Genomic DNA, 25,726 nt, shown 5'->3' on the forward strand with positions numbered 1-25,726 from the left:
ATATGTCTTGTAATTGGGATGAAGTAAACATCTGTTGAGTAATTTAACATAAAATTGTTTGATAGTGTTAATTTGGAAAGCCAAAACTCTAGTGGGTCCACCAGACCCATGAACACTGGCTGAGTAACAAAAATACGAACACCACACAAGGGTTAAAGCTGCAAAAATTTTCTGCGCAGGAAAATGTTTCGTTTTCTGTCTGAAATTAAAAGGAGAGGAAAAAATGATTTCTGAAAAACGTGTTTGTGTGTAAACACAATAAAGAAAAGCCATTATGAAAAATGCTTCATGTTGTACTTGAACTCAGGTCCTTCAACATACAAGAGAGTGGTGAGCGAGTGGTAATTCTGACACTAAGCCAACATGAAAGAAGTAAGAGATAGCTGGCTGTCTATTCTGAGTTGAAGCACACAGAACACAATCAAGACAGCTGTTCTGAGGTATGAATGGCCTATCTATGAAAAACGGTGTGAGACTAGTTAGAAAAATAACTGATAGCATATACTGGGAATGCTGCTTTGCAACAACTCCACCAATAAGAAAACGAGCAGTGAGCTGTCTTAAGGGCGATGTGTGAATGTGTGTGTGAATGGGTGAATGACTGAATGTAGTGTGAAGCGCTTTGGGGTCCTTAAGGACTAGAAAAGCGCTATACAAATGCAGGCCATTTACCATTTAAGGAGTATTGTTTTTGTGATAGCAACACCAGCCACCCACCTCTGCATTGGGCTCTGCGTTCTCAGAAATCCTTGCCAGGCAGGAGTGATCAGTGAACCTCGGAGCGTGGTCGTTCACATCTTTGATCAGAATAGTAGCAGTTCCCGTTCCTGCCATCCCTCCCCCATCCCTGGCTTCTACCACCAGGAGGTAAGACTCAACTTGTTCCCGGTCTAGCCCACCTATGCCTACAGTGATGGTGCCTGTGGTGGGATTGATGGTAAACATTTCTGAGAAGGTGGGGACTCCGCCCAGCTCTGCATTAGTGGCATCTAAACTACCCACAATCCTGTAAGAGAGCACAGCGTTCTGCCCCACAGCTGAGTCATCCAGGTCGGTCGCCGTCATTTCCATCACCGATGTCCCTGCTGCTGAGTTCTCTGCTACTTCTCCGTGACAGCTGGGAGCGCACGTGAAGATGGGCGCGTTGTCATTTATGTCCCATACATTGATGATGACATCTGTGAAACCCGTCAGACCTTCGCCGCCCTCATCTGTGGCCAGGACAACGAAACGCCAGACAGCGCGCTCCTCGCGGTCAAGCGTCCGCTGGGCATAGATCTTCCCTGTGACCTCATCAATTATGAATTCACTGTCTGCACCTTGGCCGTGGAGAGAGTAACGCAGGGCCTCCTGGTCAGCGTCCTTATCTGGGTCAGTTGCCGTTACCTACAATGTGAAAGGCACAGTGAACCAGGCGAGGCAACAATCTTACAATCACGGAGCTTTTACACCGTTGCTGACTTGGTTGTGATATCACGACTCACAGCACTCCATAAGTGCCCTGTGCAGCTTTGTACTCTCTGGTATTTAAATCTGGCAAAGGGCCATCTTTTTAACCCCAAGCCTCACCTTTCCTCCCCCTCTTCTGTCTGCACATTTTGCTCATCTTCAACACATTAGCAGCAGTAACATCAGGTCAGGCCAAAGTTGCTTTAACTTAACACAGTAATTGCAGAATGACTGAGAGCAAAAATGTATGTGTGCTTCTACAGACGAGTATTAAATCCACATATTAGAGACATTTGTGAAACCCAAACTTGATGTGTACACATGTACAATTTAATAACCCACATAGTCAACAAAACTCAAATACCTCCTTCAACATAATCAACAAATATGCAGTTAAACAAAAGAAACAGTTTGAGTTTTACGTGGGTTTGTAAAAGGGAAATGACATCAGATTTACCTGTGTTACTGTTGTGGTCTACCTAAGACTTTCTATTTAGACATCTTACTCCTCCGAGGACCAGAGAGCGGTAGAAAATAAAATTCTCTTTTTCTTCTGGCAGCTGTTAAATGTTATTAAATTAAAAATACTGCTTAATATTAGCTACAGGCGCTGGTTAAAAAATGTCTCCAGTTGCTTCTTTGAAGAGAACCTGTTATGATCAGTATCAGCTGCATATTTTTATGCTTGGGCTATACCAGAGTAACTCTGTATAATTCATTGTTTAAAATAACCCTCACTTATTCACCCCCTTAAGTTCACCCTGCGTCTAAAACAAGCTGCTTTGGCTCATTTCTCTTTAAGCCAACTTTCTACTGATTGACATGGTTGGTGGGGCTTCGGTGTAACAATCAAAGCTCGTATGAATATATCTTCTCTCTGTGACATTATGCAGATCCACAAACAATAACTAAATAAAGAAAGAAAGAAAACTTAGTTTAGAGCAGCCAGAGCTCAAAGCAAATTGACTAGATAGATATGAGCTCATAGGAAGGTAACAGCAACTCGCAACAACTAATTTTATCAACCAGAATATGCAGAAGTGCATGCAGCAGAAGACACCGGGAGCCACTCCTGTAAGCTAAGAACAGGAAACTGAGGCTCACCAGAAATGGACAACAGAAACCTGAAAAGCTATAGCCTGATCCGATGAGTCAGTTTTCACATGGATCCATCCTGTCTTGTATGAGTGGCTCAGGCTGGTGCTGTGATGTTGTGGGGAATATTATCTTGGGTCTCTTAGTACCAACACAGCATTGTTTAAACAACCTTTGTGACATTATTTGCTGCATAGCCTCTACTCTTTTTTTTGAGAAGCGTGAGAGGTTTAAGGGAGAGTTCACCTCAAACTTAAATACCGTCTTCTCTGTTGGCCTGTAGTGCTATTTATTTTCATGTTTGTAGCTCAAAGTGGCAAATAAATAAACTGACAAAACTCAGCAGCAATGCATCAGTGAACATATTTATGTAGAATATAGTTTATTCCTTCTCTTACTAGTCATATGAAGAAACAATACTAGTAAGCTTGGACTGTACCTGCAACACAAACACTGGAGAACCATCCAGCTCCTCTGTTACGCTGCCGTAGTACTCGTTAACAGTAAACACCGGAGCCTCGTCATTCTTGTTGACCACGTTTACTGTCACAGTCGTGTAATCTTCCCACTTCCCATCTGAAGCCAGAAGATGAAGCTTGTACCTGAACACAAGTTTCAACTTTGTCAGGGATGGACAATCGTTCAGCAAGCTTGGAGGATTCTTCTCTGAGTGTGTTCCTACCGTTTGTTCTGTTCGTAGTCCAGAGGCTGGGCTATAAAGATAGTGCCCACCTCTGGTTCCACATCAAACACCCCTCCTGTGTTTCCTGATGTGATCTGGTACCGCAGCTTAGCGTTTCCACCTGCAAACCAGTGTAAGGATGAAGACAAATTAACAGTGACAGTAGAAATAAACCAAAGTATAGTATGTAAATCTTTTTGGAGCTGTAGAGCGGAAAAGTTATGGAGTTTAGTTTTTGTATTTGTAAAAAGAAAGAGCTTTGGTGAAGGCTTGATCCCCCACGGGCTAGCAGTACCCATTTCACTCAGTACTGCTGGTTTCTGCTAGACCCAAGATCTGTCTCAGTTAACAGGGACAGACAGCAGCCTGCTTTAGCTGACAGAACAGAATTCAGATATTAAGTCTTAGATCTGAAAAGGAGCCAGCGTCCGTCCTTACAGAGGTGATTGCCATTGCCTAACATGTAAGAATTTCATCCACGTGACAAGAAATCTCTTGAAAAGTAAAAATCAGATATTTTAGAGCCATTCACAGAAAAGAAAAAGGCTTTACGTTACCTCTGACTCTAACAATTTGATCACAAAATCAATTATGACCTTTACCAACAATACAAATAGATATGTGCCAATTATTTCTACCAATCCTTCCAAACTACACAGAAATTCACCCATTTTTAAAAAGAGAAATTTATGCATACTGTTTATTCTTCAAACTGAAGACTTTAAATCAAATACTTGTTCTTCTTTATGGGATATTTAAAAAATACACTTGTTCACTAAAAATAATTAAAAAGTGCAGCATGCAAATGTACTACCAATTATTCCTGGATGGATCCCAGATACTTGATCACAAAACATCAATTATCAATCAGAAGATTATAGCAATCCAGCCTTTTAAGCTATTAAATCTGACAACAGTGGGATTTAAATTGCTTTTAAGGGCGTTAACATTGTTACAAAGCCAGAAAACTGCAAAAAATACCAATAAATACAATCCATCTCCTAATTGTTGTTGTTAATGTTATCTATTAGCTTTCTATGTCGGGCGCAGTCTTTGGTAGAAGTAGTGTGTATTGCTTGTGAGCATGGATGTGAACAAACTGCACAAGACATCAAAGTAAGTGTTAGGAATTGGGTGCTCGCCTCTGTCAGTGCGCCCCAGGGTGGCTGTGGCTACATGTAGCTGCCACCACCAGTGTGTGAATGGGTGGATGACTGGTTGTGTAAAGCACTATACAAATACAGGCCATTTACCATTTACAGCCCATTCAAGTAACATTGCACTGAAAGCTGTTTAGTGGTTTTGTATAAATGCCGAATTGTGGATATTTTCTTAATATCATAACTCTCAAGGAAATGACACTAAGCTCTCTTTTCAACTGAAGATGAATGATTTCCATGATACCGATGGTTTTGGAAAAGTTGTGTCCTAAAGAACACCTATTGTGCAGCCAAGAATAAAACCTTTCACCGTTAGCAGACTTACTGAAGTCAAAGTAAACTTATTGTCAGAGGAATGTGAACAGAATTCAGACGGTGGTGTTTACATTAACAAAGACGCATGTGGGAATTCATATAAAGGTAGCAAAATACAACAAAAGTGAGTGCACCCAGTTCAAGATCGCATAAAATGCCATTTATCAATATGTAAAGTACTTTTTTATGTGTCTTTTAAACAGAGTTCTAACTGTGCTCACAGGTCGTAGACACATGAGACAATAATTAGAAAACCTGTATAGACAGAAACCCTACAAATCTGCATTGTAAAAATTACCTCTAAACTTCAGAATTTTCTCAGTTTTAACCCTATGGACCTACATTATGTTTCCACACTGGAAAGAACTGCCACAATCTGAGCAAAATGTTTGCGGCAGCAATCACGAGGTCCGGAAAGAGCTGTAGTACCACTAATCAAAAGTGATTTCCTCCAAATAAATAACGTTATGGGCAGTCTGCTACTTGTTCAATCATTTAAAAAAACAATACATAAAACAATAACTTCAGACTTACCAGGTCAACGAGTGCAAATAAGAGTTCGTATTGACCACAAACATGGCTTGTACAATTCAGAGTACAACCCACATTCAATCAGGCTCTAATCTATGAACGATCTCACTGTCAATTTAGAATCAAACATTGACCTAACATGAATGTTTCTGGCAGCTTGCAGAGTTTAAATGACACTGCGTAATATCTTAATAGTCCGAGAAATAAACCCTCTCTAGTGCTTTGATGTAATACTTCAATACTAAATATTGCCAAAGAAAATGAAAAGAAGCCTGATGAATATCAGGAGCACATTCTTTGGTCAGATTACACCAGTGGTTCTCAAAGAGTTTGACCAGAGTTTTGACAGGTGGGGCGCAAATCACCTGGCAGAAAAGTCATGCGGAACTAATGTTTAACATCAGAATCACTTTTACGGCGGAATAAAGACATTTGCGTCAGTTATGTTAATAATATGTGGATCTGTTGCAACAGATAGCTGCAGAGTGTACTGAAAGGTGCGAATCTGTTGTCCGAGGTCGTGCCAAAGTAGGTATCCACGACAGAATTTGTTTCCCCTTCGTCGGGAGCACGCACTGGGCTGTCCAAATCACGGACAAACAGTATCCCACATTCCTGATTTTTAGTTCACAAACACCTCTGATAATGACTAACTACTCCTGAAATTTTGGAGGTTTTAGCTCTGTACAGTTACAGAAGAATACAAATAATTATCAGTCAAAATGTCCTTGGTTTATTGAAACAATCCCGTCTGATAATACGTGAGAACAATCAATGTACCATGTTCTGTTGTAACCCCCAAACTGAACGGTAATGTAACAACACAATTTTTCACCACAACGGTTTATTACTCCCACGTCTAGTATGTTGTAATGGAGGCAGAGTCAGATGGATCCGCTCTTTTCTGTCATTGTTTTGTTTAGATGGGGCGTGAAAATATTTCTTCCTGCCATGTGGGGAACGATGTAAAGAGTTTGAGAACCACTGGATTACACCGAGATACATTTGTTGTGTTGGGGTCCAGATTTTGGCCTAAACCTGGCCAGGAGAACCTGCTGACTGCAAAGTCCAGATAGCAATGCACAGAGGTTGTAGCATTACTAGGTTGCATTTCATGAATACAAAATAGTGGATCGCTGTGTGTGTGTCCTAGAATATTGTGTAACAGGATTAATTTCTAGTATTCAGAAACCAGCAAGATAAGTGCATGATGGTAATTCATAACACACTGCCAGTATCACATGAGGGTTTCTAAAGAGTTCCCCCTCATGAGGAAGAAACACTCCCATGATGAAATCTGGTAAACAGATTTAGGTCTCTATGACAATCACAGCATCTGGACCACACAAAAAACAAACAAAAACAAAAAACACACAAACACAGTGTCTGTCCTGACAGTCTGCAAAAAGCTTTACACTGTTAAATTGATAATTATAGAAACTTACTTAAAAACATCTCAAAATTCAGGAAACCAGGGAGTATTCCACATGTAACACAGGAGGGCCTTAACTAGAGTTTTAACCAAAGGGATGTCTATGCAGGCAGCATTTTGCCCATCGCACATCACTTTGTAGCTGATAGCTTGTTGTTAGCAGATGTGTCAGGCTCGGGTTGCCTTGGTAACCCTCTAATGTAATGACCATCTTGTCATATGTCTATCAGCCATACTCTTCTCTGTCACTGTTTGCTTTTAAGTTAAGAAAAGTGTACAAGGGGTTATTTCACCAGTCGCCACTAAGTGTTTTGGACTTTCTTTGGTTATTTACCACGTCGCTGATAATCTTATGTGAATATAAGATACAAAAGAAATTAGTTTATATCTTTATTTGCGGTGAAATATCTCAGTCCTCTTTGTGGATGTTCCATTTTTTACTTGTGTTTTCAGGGGTTTCACTGATTTATGGAGAGTTGTTTTGCTGTTCCTTAGAGGCATTTTTTCTTCTCTCTGATGCTCTTTTACTTTCTTCATAAGGGAATTCTCCAAATTGCCCCAATGGTGTTCTATTGGATTCAAATCAGGTAAAATGGCCTGACACTCGTCTTTGTGTTTTTTTGTGTGCTCCAAGTATTTCTCACTTTGTGGGAGCGTAAATCATTTTACTAGGTTAAATTATGAATAAGTTTCTTCCTAATAGGGGACAAAAACAAATCCATCTCATTTAAATGATTAAATCAAGGTTAATATGTGTTTTAAGGTTTAGGCTTGGATCAGGGAATAAGCAGTTAAGGTTAAGATAAGTCCAGAAAACATCCTCTGGAGTCACAGATTTGTGCGTCTGTCTCTCCTCGATTTGTGTTTTGTTGTCTGCATATTACAGTTTAAGTGAAATACAGCACCTAGGGAGATGGGAGTTTTAAAATTGGCACAGCTGGGAAAAACATTAATTTTCTCTCCATTTGTTTGTTTGTTTTAACCGCTGTATCACTCCCTCTGCTGTGTTTTTTCCCCCTTTAGGTCTCAGCGGTTTTCCAAATACTTAAGAGATTCAGACAAACTAAAAAAACAGAGAATGCGAGTGAACCGAAAGGATGCAATTACGTATATCCCCTAATGTCTCATTTAAAATGAAAACAGACAGACGGTACAAAACGACCTGGATTAGAGCATTCTCCTCTCCTCTTCCTTGACTTTCATCTCATTAATAAGCTGTGAATCCCATCTCGTCTTCAGAGGGTTCTCCTTTCCCTTTCATATTAACATTAGGGTGGTAGATGCAACAGCGATTGAGATGCAGACCTTGGCTTTATCCGTAATTGCATTTAGGGGAACGTTTGTTGATCAGCTTCTAATAGATTTTATTAAAAATGCTTTGCATTGATTAAATGAGGTAGAGAAAGAATTTTGGAAATAAGAACAAAAAGATTTTAGACTTGGAGCGCCGACGTATTCAGAATTCAACAAAAATAATATGTCGCTGTTAAAAACATTATTTCATTTTCATACAATTTTCCACAGCAGATTAAAAGTGCAGTACTTATGTTTGTTAAAATCATTTTAGTTGCATATATAATACTACAAGTTATGTTAAGCAGTCCTGTTTAAACTTAACCATTTATGGTATAAATAACCCTACAATTGAAAGCAAAGTGTTCACGGTCACTTAAACATTAAATTACTCAAAATGTTATCATCTTATTATAATTCATTCACTTAATTTGTTAATTAAGGAAGTAAAAACAAAGAAGATCATGTAGAAATGTAGCTTTTCATTGTGTTGTACATAAGACTCCTATTTTATTTTTATCTTTTTGTTTTAGTGTACACTGAGGGCCATGGGAGCATTGCAATTTCAAATTCCTGTGTATGACTGTACATATGGTCTTTGACAATACAGCTGACTTTGACTTTTGACCTATTGGCAGTTCAAATGAATGCCTTTTTACAGTTTTTCACTGTCTAATACCATAGACTACCATAACTACTTCTATTTTTATTTTTATTGTTATGTAATCTTATGCTAGTCATTCACCTTTATTTCTCTCTAATCCTGTTTCCTCCTCCTCTTCATTTCCCCAAGAATGGTAAGTGCTCTTGTTAACATGGCCAGTGTTTCAGTCAAGTTTAACACTATTTAATGGAAGTTGCTGCTGCTGCAGTCAAGTATTTGACCAGCCATCGTACACTGTATTACTTCCTCTTAGTCTGGGAAAGTACCTAAAAACTGCAATTACTAAAAGAGGCCTTAAAAACAGTTTAGGGACTATGATGTTTCAAGTTCTTGCAGTGGAGTTGGAAAAGGGGGTACTACTGCCAGTGGGCTTGTGTCACTAAGAACTTTTGTAGCTATTATTTCTTTTTGATTTGCTATTTAGTGAAATTAAACATTCTTAAAGATGTCAGACAATCAAAGGAGTCATTAACTAGAGTGTGCGCTAGAGGTTCAAAATTGCCATTTGAAACTATGCAAACATTTTACATCTTCAAACTGCACTTGTCTCTAGTGGTTTCAGCAATTATTTTACATGGACTGTTAATGACTGTGGCTAACTACTATATATTAGCTGTGTGATATGAACAGGCATCGTTCTGTCCTCATTACTGGCAGCAGTGTAGAAATCACTTCAACAATCTCCTTCTTTTCCTCCTTCATTAACTTAACATTCTGCACTCCTCGCAAGGAAAGAAGAAAAATCAAGCATGCACACACATTACAGCTCCCTGTGGTGGTAACTTTATTCTGAACTCCAGCAGTCTGTTGCTCTGTGTGTGTGTGTGTGTGTGTGTGTGTGTGTGTGTGTGTGTGTGTGTGTGTGTGTGTGTGTGTGTGCATATTAAGGCAAGCACTGATGAGCAGAAATTTAAAATTACTTCTCTAAGGCTTATTTTTACCGTTTTGGAAAAGAAAAAATTATTTAATGATAAATAAATCTAAATAGTGAATAGCTTTGGTTTTTAAAAAGGATTGTGAGCGACTTGCTTACAGGTTTAATTCACTGGACGTTTTATCGGCAAAAACACTACCACTGGTAAATACACGAACACCATTTCTGCGCTGAGTGAAACTGAAGTGGTCTGAATCATGACGGAAGCCCAAAGAGTCAGCCCCCCTTTTTAATGCAGCCCTGACAGTTAATTTTCCTCTCTTGTCTGTAACACAGGCACTGCTTCCGATTCCTGGGCGATCCCTAACTGGCACGTAATATGTTCCAGATGTGCACAATTTTTTTAAAAAAAGCCTAGAAATGAAAAGTGGAGCCTGTTAGTGTAGGCAGAAACATTTTATCAATTCAATTTGAATTACAGGTGCAATTATAAACGACAGTTAAGGCAGAAGACTGGCTACAACATCTGGATTGCGGTGAAAAAAAAAATCACTGCACGCAAGTTCAGTTGCAGCAGTTGTGTTTCCTGTTTGAGTCAACAGTGGCAGATTGCTGGAAGCTTGCTGACAAATGAGCAGTGATCAGACTAACACAAATAAAACTGCAGGAAATGTGAGTCAATGTGTGGGTGTGGCTTGTAAGTGTAAAGCTCTTTGTTGAATAACACTAGAAATAAATCTGTGCAAATTCCAGGCCAAATGAAACCAGACGCAGGTAAGTTTATATACTATATTCATTATATTCATAAACACCTCTTTCTACATTATCTTTTGAAGGTTTCCTTTCTAATTTTTGGAATCTTCTTTGTCATTCAATAGATCTTAAAAAGGAAGAAAGTTAAATTTATTATATAGCTGCTACAAGCTATAAAGAGCTTCTAGCATCTGTGTTTCTATTTCTTTTTCTCAGACGGATGATATTTTTCTGCCTTTCAAAAAGTTCAAAACAACTATTTTTTGTTTAAAAGTAACATGAACAGGGGCATATTTGTAAATCCGGTTTTAAAGTTTTATTACAGAAAACAGATATCAAAACTGAATACACTGAGTTATAAAATAGGGCTTTATGCAAGTTACATGAGACGTATTTTTAAAAGTACTATGCTCTTCTTGGTTTAACCGGTCACACTGTAGCAAGTCAGCCAGCTTGCTTTTATTGTCTTGTTGGTTATGTTATATCCATGTTTCTAATGTATTTACTAAGTTTTGTCACTTATTAATACATTAGTAAAAACTGAATTAAATAAAGTGTAAAGAACTGAAACCCTACATATGGACACAAAAGAAAAGTCAATGTTAATCTCATCATATGGAAATAAATCAATACAATTGGCCTGTGGTGGCTGAAAATCCATGTTGGTTGCAAAAACTGCATTTATTACTCTAATGAGGACCTATTATACACAGCTCTCTCTGTTCTTCAGGACATAATAAAAATAATCTACTTCTTTGCAGGTCTGAAAATTAGGTAAATACAACTTCAGAGGAACAGCACAACCCTATCATATTGGGGCAGCTGTAGTTTGGGAAGCAGAGCAAGTTATCTACTAAAGGGAAGGTTGTTGGATTTGATCGTTGCCCGTTCCGGTCTGCATGCCAAAGTACACATAATGCACAGTACCATGTTTGCAGTCACAGCATATCAGCATAACCATCTCACACCAACAAGAACATCAAGAACAGCGGTCGAGGGGTGATGATTTGGGTTTGTGTTGCAGCCAGAGACCTGGGCACCTTGCAGTCATTGAGTTAAGCATGAACTCATCTGTATACCAAAGTCTTCTAGAGTCAAATGTTAGGCCACCTGGCCGACAGCTGAAGCTTGGCCCGAGTTGGCTCATGCCATGGGCCAATAATCCCAAAAACCAGCAAATCCTAACTGGATGGCTGAAAAAGTAATGAATCAAGGTGCTGCAAAGGCCCAGTCCAGACATCAACCCGACTGAAATGCTGTGGTGACACAGAAGATGATTACTTCTAAGTTATTGCTACTAAAAGTGTTTCGAACAAGCTGTTATATCAAGAGATGTACTCAGTTTTTCACACACTACTTCTGCATTTGGGCTTAGTTTTTATTAATTCAATTCAGTTTTATTTATATAGCACCAAAGTGCATCAAAGCACTTTATACTGTATGGTACGGACCCTACAATAATACAGAGAAAATCCAAATAATTGGACAACACATGGAGCAAACACATGGAGAGAGACAGACCAGGGAAGACTAGATCATTTCTATTTCCCCCCCGATATGAAACCTGAAGTGAAAGCAGGTGTACTACTACTTTTTACCATGACTACAGTTTACTTCAGAACTAAGGAGTTGTGATATGTAAACCTATTCTAGTCCAAGAATCCAGGAATAAAAATATGGAGCTAGAAATGAACATAATTAGGTCCCCTTTGACCTTATGATGATGAACATGTATCAGTTTTCAACTTTTCATGTTCAAAAGTCAAATGAAACAGTGTTAAATAAATATAGAGGGAATCTTTCCGGTATTACATACAAGCTCTTTTTATTAATTTTTTAAACTCCAGTTCAGTTTCTTTATCTCAAAGGCATTAATTCACTCTGCTTTGATAGCCAAAAAAGAGCTACTGTTTCCCACACGCCTCTCTCTGCCCAAGTAAGTCCAAACGTGACTCGTAGACTCTCTTTCAGCTCGGTTTCAGTCACCCACCACTGTAAATAGCTTTGGCTGCTTATAGTGAGCATTTAATATTTTATTTTATTTACAATCTGTAGATTTTGTTCCTTGCTGTCGCTACCACTTCAGGAAACATGCATTAAATATTAGCTGTTAGAGATGTGTGTTCTTCCTGAGTGCAATTATGGTCTTGTCTTTTCTGTCATGAGCTGACATTTGCCTCTGGCCATGACAGCTGAGTTTCTTGGCGTGTTCCCCCACAAAGATAAATTTTTTCATTTTGGGACTTTGGAAAGCTCTTATATCCTAACATGGCTCCATAATTAGTGGTTTTAATTAGGGAAGTTCAGTGAAAGGATGAACCAGTCTTTAAGATGTCTGGAATTAAAAGTACCTGGTACATCAACTCAGGACCACCTTCTCAAATGAAAACAGTGTTTATTTTAGAATAAAACCCATTTGCCACTGATGACTTTTTAAAAATGACAACATTAATAGCAGGAATTTAAAGGCTGTAGTAAGAATAAGAATCCTTGACTACAGTAAAGATGGTTTTTTTTGAAACCATTGAAAGGTTTTATTAAAAGAGTTCAGTTTTCTGTTTCAACCTCTCGTATTGCAGTTTTTTTTTATTACATGTTTTACACTGCAAACCTTTCCTCAAAGTAATAGGGGGTTAGACAAAAGCAGTGAAGGGTGAAAGTTTTTCTTTGGTGAAGGGAAAGCAAAACACTTCAGCAATGAGCTGGAGAAAATGTGCTCAATATTGAACATACAGTGCCATCGCCATCATCACTCCTACATATCCCAAAATTCCGAAATGCACAAGTACATACAGAATCCTTTATCCGTGCCACCCACCTTCGTCCCCGTCGTTGGCGCTGACTGTGAGAATGGCAAAGCCCACATCAGCGTCCTCATCCACATCGACCTCATAGGAGGCCTGTGCAAACTCCGGCTTGTTATCGTTGACGTCGCTAATAAAAATGCGTACGTATGCTGTGTCTGGAAAAAAAAGTAAGACAGAGACACTATTATTAAGATGAGGCTGTTCTTATTCCATCACCTTTTTAAAAGGAAACTATCATTTGCAGTGATGCAGATAAAAAGGTAGACTTTTCTTCATGCATTCACAATATATATAATTGTTGTCTTTCCGGTGCTTTTATATCTGCCATCTGTCTCCACATTTTCACTCTGTGTTACTGGTAAATTCAGCTGGTTCTGCTTCTTTACAGCATGCAACCACAGGCTGAAGCAGAGTATGAAGCACCCTGGGGGGATCAGTGTAACGCTCAGCAGTTGAGCAACCCAACACACCATATTTCCTTTGATATCTGTATCAAAACGAGCATAATTTGCAATACAGCTTTAAGATGAGATAAAATATTTAAACCAGGGTGGAAGAGTTGGTATACAGTTCGCGGCACAAATAGCAAGCTAATGCAGCCCTTGGAGCTATAACAAAGCAAGTCACAGATGCCAGAGCTTTTCAAGTGTCGGAGTCTGTCGGAGAGAAAAAGGTAAGAAGAGGCGAAACATGAATACAGGAAGTGGAAAAGCAGATGTAGCAGTCATCCCCTTATCCTCCCTCTCATCTGTTAATGATGCCCACTCATCCATGTTTTCACACTTTCGTGCCATGCATGTGTTAAAACTATGAACCCAAATCCACCCCAACACGAGTTGCGAGTAGCAGCTTTGTGCCTCTGAAAACAGTGTTAATCAGAATTATCCTTTCTGACTAATTGACTGTCTGTTGTCTCTAGTTTGCAACATCTCTTGGTGTTGCAAAGCAATTTGTGTGTGCTGGGATGATGTTGCTACCCGATATGCTGACCTTGCTTACCTGAAATGCTAAAAGTCTTCACTGGTATAAAAGTGATAAAACTCTTTTACAAAACATAACATTACATAGCATCCCACTTGTTAGCCAATGACAGCTGGACAGACTCCAGACCAGCAGAGACCCTGAATGGAACAAGTGGAAGAAGACGGATGGATGGATGGATGATGTACTACTACACCAAAGCCACAATTTAGAGGGGGAAGCAATATAAGCTCCTTTTTCTATCTTATATAAAGCTTATTCCGAACATCCACCAATCTAATCATTCAAAGCTGCTTTTTGCTCTAAGCCATAGATTGTACTTGTGACTATGGCTGAATTTCTCTGAGGACCAGAGGAAGCACTGTAATTCCTTGTAATTCCAGTTGAGATGAGTTACACTGAGTCCACATTAAGGCTTGTTAATGCTCTTGTCTTTTCAGCAGTCCTTCATTGACTTTTTTGACTACTGAATGTATAAAAATGCATATTCTACTTGAGCACTCAAAGAACTTTATACAACTTGCCTCTTTCACCCATTCATTTAAGCTCTTTTTTTTTTTTTTTTACCTATGCTCTACCTAAGTGCTTTCTATCCAATACGCACACTCTGATGGCTGCATCAGACAGCAAACTGGAGTACAGTGTCTCACCCAAGAATACTTTGGCATGCAGACTGGAACAGCCAGGGACTGAACTGCCAAAGGACAGGATAAGCAATGTATGGGCCTGAAACTCAAAGCTACCTGTTCCCTAAAACATAGCCTGCTTTTAATCTAATTGAGATCTAAAATTATGAAATGAACATCATGCTGTCTTCAGTTGCACTTAAAACTCATAATAAAGGCAATAAAATCATCAGTAAAATGTTTACTGAGGTCAGAGATCAAGTTAGCTAAAGGCACTTCCACACTTTTCTAGATCCTGACTATAAGACCTTTTTCCTTCCCAAAATATGATTGTACAAGAGCCTACACTATTTATTTATTTATTTATTCGGGACCAAATACTTTTCTCAAGTCTATATTTTCTGTGAGAATGAACCTTTATCCGTTAAATAATGTCCAATATGATCACTAATGTGACACTTTTCATTTAAACCAGGTGTGTCCAACTCCAGGCCTCAAGGGCCGGTGTCCTGCAGGTTTTAGATATCACCCTGGGTCAACACACCTGAAGCAAATGATTAGTTTCAGGCCTCTGGAGAACTTCAAGACATGTTGAGAAGGTAATTTAGCCATTTATAATTTTGTGTTGGATTAAGGACACATCTAAAACCTGCAGGACACCGGCCCTCAAGGCCTGGAGTGGGACACCCCTGGTTTAAACCATCTTTGCTACTGAGAAATGTATCTTTCATTTTGCATATGTCTATCCAAATAAAAATCTGCCTTGCTGGCAGTTACAAGTAAAGCGTTACTGTAATCCAAAGCGTGGATGTACTTACATTAATTTAAGTTTTAGACCATAAAAAGTGACCAAAACATTAGCATCTGCTGTACAGCCTGCATGGGAAGAAAACTTCTTTCTACAGTGAAAATGTAAACTTCAAATCCGAGCAAGTACAGAGCACGCTGCCACGGGAATGTGAAATTCACAGAGAAACCCCCGGATCCCCCCACTGACAGACCGCTGCTGCACTCGGCAAAGCTCCACCTTTTTTGCTGTGTTTTACTTGCATCTATTTGAAAGAGTGTAAACACGAAACATTATTTTATTTTATATGCTGAAATATGCAGAAAATAGGATTAAAAGTTATAGAATTTCTTCAAGTCAAAGACTGTTGCATATGATGCAATTTTTGCTTAATGCAATGTGAAAAAAATAAAAGATTAAAACTCATAAAACAAAAAGAGGCTTTCCATTTGATTCAATTTTATATGATGAAAAAATAGAATTGAGCTGAAAGGTCTGTTGCTTTATTATGCATTCAGGTTGTGTATAATGATTTTAAAAAGTAACTAAGTAACTAATTGCTTTTGAAAATAAGTAATCAGTAAAGTAACAGGATTACTTTTTTAGAGAAAAAGTAAGTAGACTAACACTCATGGCGCCTCCAGAATTTTGATGGCGAGAAGTGCTTCCACTGTCAGTCGCACGTTTTTTTTCCCAGAAGAAAATCATGTGGAACCAGAGCTCCTCCCACTTTACATCTCTGTTACATTCACTTGTGGGTGTTTGCATCAGTGATAAGTATCTGTTAATTTGCCTGTCATCCATCCTCCTTCATGCCACCTCATTTATTATTAATATGACAGAAACAAATAAATAACTCTGGCAGCTTTCCTGCCGCCTCTCCTCTTCTTAATATTTAACTTCTGTTTACGTTGCCACAAATGTCAGTGAGTCAGACCGAGAGAGAGGGTCTGTTAATAATCTATGATCATATTTATTAAAAATACATCCTGGTGTGTTTTTGCTGTTTTTCAACACCTCTCTCCATCCACCCATCTGTCTCAACATCTGTTCGTTTCTTCGCGTCTATATTCAGCCAGCGCATGTATGCATTTCATCTGGCAGCAAATGAGAGAGAAATAGAGAGATGGAGGGAGACGGGGTGCAAGAGAGAAAGATGGAAAGAGAAAGGTGGCCTTTGGTCCTTTCGAAGAGAGAGATGAGCAGATGTGGGAAAGCAACAGAAAGGAAAACAGATTACTGCTGCCTTCAATGAAGATTTGGAGCTTCAGACTGAAGAGTACGGAGCAGCTATCTGCAGCCGTCTCCTCCTCTGTGCTCGCTCTATTTTGCAGTCACTATATGAGGAGCCACCATCGCTACACAAACGCAAAGTAGATTACGACTCATATCCATTACATCGATAGGTTTGCATTTCTACAATCTGAGCTCACGCAGGTTATATAAAAGTCATTAGCATAAATAGGTTCTGACTAAACACTTTTCCTGGTGTAATGTTGTTTCACCTGCTCTTCATTCAGTGCAACAAACATTTCTTAGCAGTATTACAGTCAATGCTAACAGTACAGGTGGGACTAAACAGACCCCGAATGATGTGATATTGTCACTTCAGTACAATATTATTGTGATTCTTAACATTTTGCAATATGTTGAGTATTGCAATACCATAGATTGCGATTGATCACCTCTTTTCAACTGCAAATTATGTCCTCAAAGATAAACTTTGTTAATATCCATTTTATCCAATAAAAAAAAAATGCACATTTTCTTTCTCCAAAATGAAATTGTCACACATACTAACAATTTAACTAAAACCTGCAAAATATTACATTCAAATGATTTTCTCCGTTGTGCATATCATAACTAGACTAGTGGACAGCTGAAGGAATTAAACCTAGGTCCTACCTGGCAGCTTTATATAATTGTTGTTATTAAGAGTCAGGCTCAGTACTGAAGAAACTTAGCAAAAACACAACAGGAATCACAACTTAGTTATAGATCCAGTTACAAGATGTTCTGTGTAGTGTTGGTCTTATTTACCAGAGTTGGGCTGCCCATGCTTGCCGGGCCGCGCTGACTCCCATCCATCTACAGACTGAACCTCCAACAGGTACGAGCTTTTGGTCTCACGGTCAAATACGGCCTGAGTGTAGATGAACCCCAGCTCTGGGTCGATACGGAAATACTGATGGTCCCCACTGCGATCCTCCAGCAGGGAGTAAGAGATCTGGGAGGTGGGGGCAGACACAATTATACAGAAGGCCAGATGCTAAAACTGAGTTAATTAGTGCAAATTTGCACAGCAAGGAAGAAGACCTCTTGAATAATGAAAAGCAGAATGAAAATAATACAGAGCAGAAATTCAAAAACATTCATTTCAACCAAGGATGCATCATTACTCTTTACAATGATTTGTGTGTAAACGTGTGGATTTGTTCTCACCTTGCCATTGGGGCCCAAATCCAGGTCATTAGCTGAAACCTGGAAAACCAAAGCTCCCGACTCTGCTCCTTCAGTGACCGAGGCCTCATAGATGGATGAAGTAAAAAAAGGGACGTTGTCATTTACATCTGGAGAGGGAAGAAATACAGATAGTGCTCAGAGTTAAATAAAAATGCTTCTCCATTTGAGATCTACTGGATTTAACAGAAATGTCACAGATAAGCGATGGGCTTTCTGAAGGGGACAAGCTAGTCTTACTTTTCACACTGATTATCACTGCTGCTTCAGAGGAAGAAAGAAGGTGTAACCAGGGCTGCACATAAGTGTTCCACAGGTGCGCGTTCGCTGTCAAAATAAAAGACGCGCACCAGATAAGAAGTTGCAACACGCATTTGCATACGTGAGATTTTCTGGAGGAGGACGGACATTTGCTCTGAACTCTTAAAGATGTCGAAGAAGCAAGCTCCGTAAGCAATTACTTTGGTGTTCCCCCACCGCCAAAGAAACGTCAGAAGGAGTTCAAACCGCAAAAGAAGCGCATATTCTCTGAATTTCCGGGAATATGCTCTTCTTTTGCGGTGGAGGAACACCAAAGTAATTGCTTACAGAGCTTGCTTCTTCGACATCTTTAAGAGTTCTGAGCAAATGTCCGTCCTCCTCCAGAAAATCTTATGTACGCAAATGCGCGTTGCAACGTCTTATCTGGTGCGCGTCTTTTATTTTGACAGCGAACGCGCACTTGCGGACCACTTATGTGCAGCCCTGGGTATAACAATATCTATATATAGCATAAAAGTCACAGAAGTTTAAAACAAAACAAAAAAATCTTGGTTCAAACAAGATGAACTGCTACAGCAGCACTCAGTGTAAGATAAACTATGTTTATTATGTACAGCAAGTCATGCAAAGCTACTTGAGTCTAAAAAAAGGAAATGTAGAGCTGGAAATGAGCACAACAGACCTCTGACATCCTCACCTGCTTACAATAACTTAAGCTCCTTTTTCTCCTTCAAAAACAACTAAAGAAACAACAGTAATTTTATTCTAATTATATTTATTCAACTGGTGATTCACTGGCAAAAATACTTTTCGTTTCATGTCTGTGAAGGTTCTCAGTCATCCAGGTCATCGTAGTCAAAGGAGCTTGCAAAGAAAAGCGTCTGGACTTCTTTAAGTTGCTTAAATACGTTTCACCTCTCATCCGAGAAGCTTCTTCAGTTCTAAGGTCAAATGGTGGAGAGTCCCAGATTTAAACCTAGTGGGAGTTTCCCCCCACAGAGGGACAAAGGACCCCCTGATGATCCTCCTGATCCCGCCTGAGCCAAGGTGTGAAACTGGGTGTGGGTCCCAATCAGCCAGAGTTTCGGGTGAGTTCATTGTGAAACCTGGCCCCACCTTATGCGAATTCCTGAGGTCAGATGGTCCAGGATGTGAGTGGGCGTTAAGGCGTCTGGGGAGGGATCTCAAAACTGGATTATAGATGGCAGAGAGTTGGTGTCGTAAACCCCCGCCTCTGTTCAAAGATGGTCGCTCACAGTGGACATAGATGGCTTCTTTTACTACTTTTCGTTTCCTACTTTCCACATGTTAGCGTTTGACTGCAGTTTGGCAGCAGTGTTTCTGGGCAGCACCAAATGCACAGAGCATATTCTTCCTCTCCTGGTTGCTTTACATTTATTTGTACAATTAAGATCTTTTAAACCTACACTTATATGCTTCTTTTTTTAATAAAACAAAAAACCCCAGATGTTCAGAAATACTCTATAAATTTTGATCACTTGTAAATGGAATTTGTGTTAGAACCACTTTAGCTCCAGCACAATAAAGCAGCCTTCGTGTCAGTGTCAGGTCACATGGAGCCACATGCAACAAACTTTCAAACAATCTGTTTGCAATTAGAACTTCATTTTATTTTGCTCTGTAATTAGCTTGATTTTTTTCCACAATTCGCATTGCTATTAACAGGCTGCTGCAAAGCACTGCTGCTGTAGACAAAAGTGAAGAGAAAAAGGTCACTTTGTTTTTAAACATCTGTAAAAAGAAATAAATAAAATAAAACACATTTTAATCATTGTGACAAATCTAAAATAAGTGCATCTGTGATAACTTCTATCAGAGTATTAGAAACCCCTGTGCAGTGCTGTTTGGTTTGTTACCTGAAGCATCTCACCAAAGTGGCTCTTTTCCACTTTATAATGCAAACATAATATAAAGTCATGAAAACTGAAAAAACCCAAAAACCAGTCAGATGAGGATTTGGTTTGACTGCCCTTTGGTGCCAAGTGTTTTCTTACAAAGGACCATCTGGAAAATGGAAAAGGGCAAGCAATATCTGACAGGTGACTAGATGAAGACTAACTTCAACCTACTGGATCAATGAAACACAAAACACAGAAAGCACTGAAAAGGAAAAACAAGCTGCAGTCTGAGGGGCTTTGAAAGTAAGCAAATTACGAGTCAAGTATGCCAATTTACCCAAACCATCTGTGGTTTCTCTGTAAGCTCACTGTAAGCTCACAGCTTAAAGACTGGCAAATCTCGCATGATTATGATGCCATAAAATCTTCTAAAAAACAAAAATGAAACAACTGGTTTGCAAAGTAACTGCTTTCAACCAATTCTCATCATCATAAGGGATGAGTATCAGCACAGTGGGACATAAAGTGGCGAAATCATGCTAGTCTTTATATTTACTGTAACAGCAACCAATTATGTCTTTGCACAGTTTTCGATATCGCAACTATTTTTCCCCAGTTTGGGACAAAATGAGGATCAAAGCGTGCATTAGAGCGCTCAATACTGGACAAAAAAAACTGGGCTTTTTTTTCACATCACTTACCTTGAACCATAACAAAAAGAAAGACAGAAAGTTATAAGCCAAAAGTTGAAACGCAGGCAGTACCAAGAACCAGTGAGGAGGACGAGAGCTTACGTTTTCCTCAACAGCGGAAGCCAGATTTTAACACAGCTGATTTAAGACCAAAAGCATTACAGAAATGACTTGAACAGAGCCACGCATTAAATCTAATGCTGCTTCATATACCTTTTTTCTTTCTCCTTTCTTCTCAGCAAATGTCTTAATCTATGAATTAAAAATGGGGCCTTAAATCCATTAGACCTCCCTCACTTCCTCAGACTGACTGCCTCTGGAGAAGTCAAAGAGCTTTCTTATTAAGACAGATAAGGGGAAGGAGGGGTGAGGAAAGTCGGGAAAAAGAAAGAGAGGGTCTGTGAGAATTAATTATTTCTTACTGGATTAAGACCAGTTCGAAATGGAGTATGTGTATGTGTGCATATGTGTGTGTGTGTGTTCATGCATGCATGTTACAAGGGAATTCATAGCTCGTGTCTGGTCAGCAGGGCATTACTATTAACTGCAACAGACCAAACTAATAATGGTAGAATAAAAATGATAGAGAAGAGTGACCTTTCATTGGAAAATGTGAGCTTTGAGTGACAGGGTGAGATCTGCAGTGGCAGCGAGGCACTGGGGTTAAGCATATATATGTATATATCTATGCTCACTCCCAAAAGCTGTCAAATTCTTCAAAATAATTTGGATTTGTGTAGTTTTAAACAACTCTACTGGAAAATTGGAGCTCAGTTGGCAGACTTCGGCTGCCCTGCCATCTCTATTCAGTCTTTATTTTCTTCTGTGGCCTCAATTTAGAAAGGACCAGTACAACAACAGATCAATGCTGAATAACAAGACAACAATAATAATCTGAACTGAACTTTTCTACTGTACTGAGTCAAAGCATACCACAGAAGGTGAGAATGCTCAAAAGAAAACATGTTTTATCAGCAACATGCATGTAGAGCTGCAACTAACTGTTCACTATCAAATACACAACCTGTTTCTGCCTCAGTTTAGTTTGTGCGACTGGTATTGTAACACATTAACTAAACATCAGAGTCATGCAGCGACACCGCATTCTTCACTTTTTTAGTGTTAAAAGAGGCTGCTGGGTTTAACAGAAACATTATGGCTCTGGTAAATTATAAAAAAGGTCACTTTGACAGCAAGTAAAACAATAAAAAACTCTTATTTAACCAACAAATGACCAAACCATCACCTTCATGTTGTTCTGTGCTGACTCTATAGCCACAGAGTGTGGGCAAAGTAGTCATGAACTCATTTTTAAGTGCAGTACTAGGTGTGTGCTGCACATATTGTTTTATGTGCCACCGCTGGCTTTCTGCAAGCTGTTTATGTGTGTTTGCTACTCTCTCCCCTCCCTCTGCTGCATTTTTTCATAACACATTTGTTCCTATGGACATATTTATTATTTATACATATTATTTCTGGCTGCTGTTACAACCAAATCTCCCCTTGTGGGACAATTAAAGTATTATTCTATTCTATTTTTCTTTTTTTTACTGTCAGATAACAATTGACAATGAAATGTTGACGTTAACGAGGTCGCTGCCCTGCACCGCTCAAATTTGGATTTTTGGAAGTTCAATGCTGACTGACAAAATCTACATTGACATAATTTTAAAAACAAAGACTGTGCTGAGAATCTATCTGTATTTACAAGTTATCAAGTTGTCTCATTGCACACTGTACTGTGAGGAGTATAGTATACCATTACCTAACTGTGTGATATTTAAATGGCATCATGCACGATCTTAAATTCAACTTAAGTTATTTTATTGCAAACAAATGACTGTGTAACTAATAACTGATGACATTACTAGTAATGTTATCAATTGTGTTGATGGTAAGTTAGAAAAGAAGATACTTTTGGAGTTATTTGGACTTATTTCCCAAAGATGCATAATGACGCTTATTATCAAGTATTTTCTTGATTTTATTTTTCTGTATCTTGAAAACTCGAGAAATTAATTCTGTTTGGAGCTTATTTTACGCAGCCTGACCAAAAAAAATGACTCGACTGGCATTTTTTTGTTTTGTCACAGAACAGAAATTCATTCCTTTGCTGAACTTCCTCTCGCTAAATTCTTACCTGCTTCTGATTTAATGCATCTGTGTGACATTGTCCTTGTACCTTTAATCATACCATGTTTTAACAACATTGTTTTGCTTATGTTTACTGTTCACTTAACGGGCATTTATTAAAGGCATCTATTGATAAAACAGTAAGTTTTAATAAATAAAATGTGACACATGGAAGGCTAAATTATTCCACAGGGCGACTGTTGTGACAATTTCCATGAGATATCAAATGAAACATGTTACATTTGGAGATTCTAAATTACAAAAAGAAAGCGTGAATAAAAGAGGGCTTACCAGTGACATTGACATAGACTGTCGTGAAGGCAGCCAGTGGTACAGCAGCAACATTCTGAGCTCGAACCCTCAGCATGAAGTTCTTGGTGGTCTCATAGTCCAGGGGCTCTGCCACCAGGATAGATGCCGAACCATCCTCTCGGTTGGGGGTCAAGTAAAAGCGCACTGGCATGTTGGTCTCTGGGACCATGCCATCCTCCAAATTATAAGTTACTCTGGGATCTCCAAGAGGTGAAGTGGCTTTGATGGTCTTTTTGGAACAAAGATAAGAAAAGAGGGAAACAATAAAGGCAAAATATCAAAACAATGGGATACCTCACTTTTTTGTCTGCATGACACCACCACAGAGGGGCTGTCACATAAATATTAAAATCTCCACAGAAGGAATTTTAGTGTAGCCTTCATCCATGTCTGGGAAGAAGTCTTTGAAATGGTCAAAGTCCACTAGTGGTTCCTCAGAAAACTCAATAAACTGCACAATAAATGATTTAATGAACTTCTTTTTTTCTCCTTGTTCCCATTAGATAAAGTGTCACTATAAATGAGTTACTCTGACTCCCTGGAAGTTGTCTTACCAAATAAACGACTGAATTCACATTTAATACCCACAACAAGGTTTGGGTTTATTTGCCTCCACGTGTCGTTCTCATTTTCTCATATTTGGAAGTCACCCATAACGATTCTACCTGAGAGATGACCAACAGCACAGAAATCCAGAAAACCAACAGCAATTTGCATTTGGCAAATTTTTTACATGTTTCCAATTATGAACTCTGAGAGCTGGAAAAATGCTAAATTCCAGCAGTGACCCTCAGGACAGGAAGGGAAGTGTAAAGAGCTACTGCTGAGCTCCAGTTGAAGGGTGCATTACAAATAGGGGGAAAACGATCTGCCCAAATGGGAAAAAAGCCTTTTACAGCCCATAATAATGAACACTAAAATAATAGAAAGTCTCAAACTGTTACACTAGACAACAACCCGCTGAAATGTTGTGGGATGAAAGGGAAACACTCTGCTCTTCATTCTGCTTTCTCCATAAACTAATTAAGGAGAAACTATTCAAAGCTGATGCCACATACACCCCAATTAAAATCAAAAATGCCATTTCGGGCACGATGCGGCTTGCCTATGGGTGACCTAGCTGTATCCATTCAACCTGCAGAGCATGGCAGCTACAATAATGAGACACCCTGCGAGGCATGCGGAACTAGCAAACATGTCTGACTACTATATGCCCCGATTTAGGACATAAAAACTCTAAATGTCCATGGCAGAGATTTAACAACCCACCGAGAGTCATTTTATCTTTGCTCAACGGTCAAATCAACACTGATCTGCCATCTCAATTTATACTCCATACCGCAGGGACCGCGCTCTGTGTGCTTCCCTTTATCAGCATCTGGAACAAACACAATTAAACACACACAGTGCCGTATAAAGTATTCTCCCATGTCTTTTTATTTCAACCCTTTGAGTTTGAATATTCATCATAAACTTTAATGGATTAAACTGCTTCCAAGAGACTCTTAGAAAATACTGTTAATGGCATGAAAAGCCATGTCCATAAATAACAAAGTGCTGTTGACAGGATACATCTAAACCACACAAGCAATGAATCAACAGATTTAAGGGTCTTTTGAATGTCTGCATTTTTCTGTAGCTGCGGTTCCTAAACCTGTAGCTGCACTGGCATCCCACACACTTCCTACACAGTTACACTCTTTTGTTGTTGCTCGCCATTAAGACCGACTGAATGCCTTAAAAACACATCAAAGCTGTAAAAAGATTGTGAGGGAAGACCGACACAAAACGGGCCTCTGCTCTTCTCTTCAGACACGTTTAGGAAGGGATAACATCAGGATTAACATGCAACAAACATCTTTGGTCAGCAATAATCCACAAACTTTGCATAATATGTTTTTAAGCTCGATGCCACGATGCCAAACAATGGGTTTTTTTTATGTTGTTTCATAGTCTGTACAATCTTTATTTTTACTAAAACTGGGCCTTTTTTTCTCCAGTTTCTCCAGTTTATACTTGTGCATAAAAGCAGTATTTCCACATAACTCCTTTATTATTGAAGACCAAAGTAAAAAGCCCGCTGAGAAAATCCCCACTAAAACTTTTTGAAAAAAAAAAATTGTTACCATGAAAAATGGATTAGAGTGTAGCAGGGCTTTGTGTACAGAAAGAATCTGAAAACACAAGCATTATACATGTGATAATTGCCCCCGAAAAACGAGCAGGAACAGCCCGACTGCCAATTAGACACTAGATGAGTTTAAAACAAAAAAAGACAAAAAACAAAAACGTTTAATTTTAAAATCAAAGTAAGTACTCCTTCAAACAAAGAAAAATAAAATTATTAACATATAAATATGGATTCATGGCATGTCAAGTGCATCTTTTACATACATGTACATATCCCACATAACATGTACTTGACATAAACACAACACAATTCATATATATAAAAACATACTGTGTAAGTACTGATCTAATCTATTTGTGTGCTCTGGAGGAAGCCTGACTCCTCCGTTCTGCATGTGCAAGTCTCCTTGGGCATCCATCAGAATGAGCG

At 39.0% G+C, this 25,726-nt stretch overlaps 1 protein-coding gene across 2 annotated transcripts in view; it reads right to left on the reverse strand.

Annotated features, from left to right (window-relative positions):
• The window catches only part of LOC309714747 (neural-cadherin), a 335,326-nt gene that overhangs the window by 164,429 nt on the left and 145,171 nt on the right, over window positions 1–25,726 (reverse strand). For both annotated transcript variants that reach the window (XM_082547420.1, XM_082547421.1), the window contains exons 13-19: window positions 23,146–23,395; window positions 17,892–18,019; window positions 17,490–17,676; window positions 13,067–13,210; window positions 3,227–3,347; window positions 2,984–3,146; window positions 718–1,386 (exon numbers count right to left, since the gene is read on the reverse strand). In XM_082547420.1, the coding sequence (XP_082403546.1) occupies window positions 718–1,386; window positions 2,984–3,146; window positions 3,227–3,347; window positions 13,067–13,210; window positions 17,490–17,676; window positions 17,892–18,019; window positions 23,146–23,395 (1,662 nt within the window). The remainder of the gene's footprint in view (window positions 1–717; window positions 1,387–2,983; window positions 3,147–3,226; window positions 3,348–13,066; window positions 13,211–17,489; window positions 17,677–17,891; window positions 18,020–23,145; window positions 23,396–25,726) is intronic.

This window comes from Aulonocara stuartgranti, assembly GCF_965226115.1.
Source record: "Aulonocara stuartgranti genome assembly, chromosome: 1".
NCBI lineage: Eukaryota > Metazoa > Chordata > Actinopteri > Cichliformes > Cichlidae > Aulonocara > Aulonocara stuartgranti.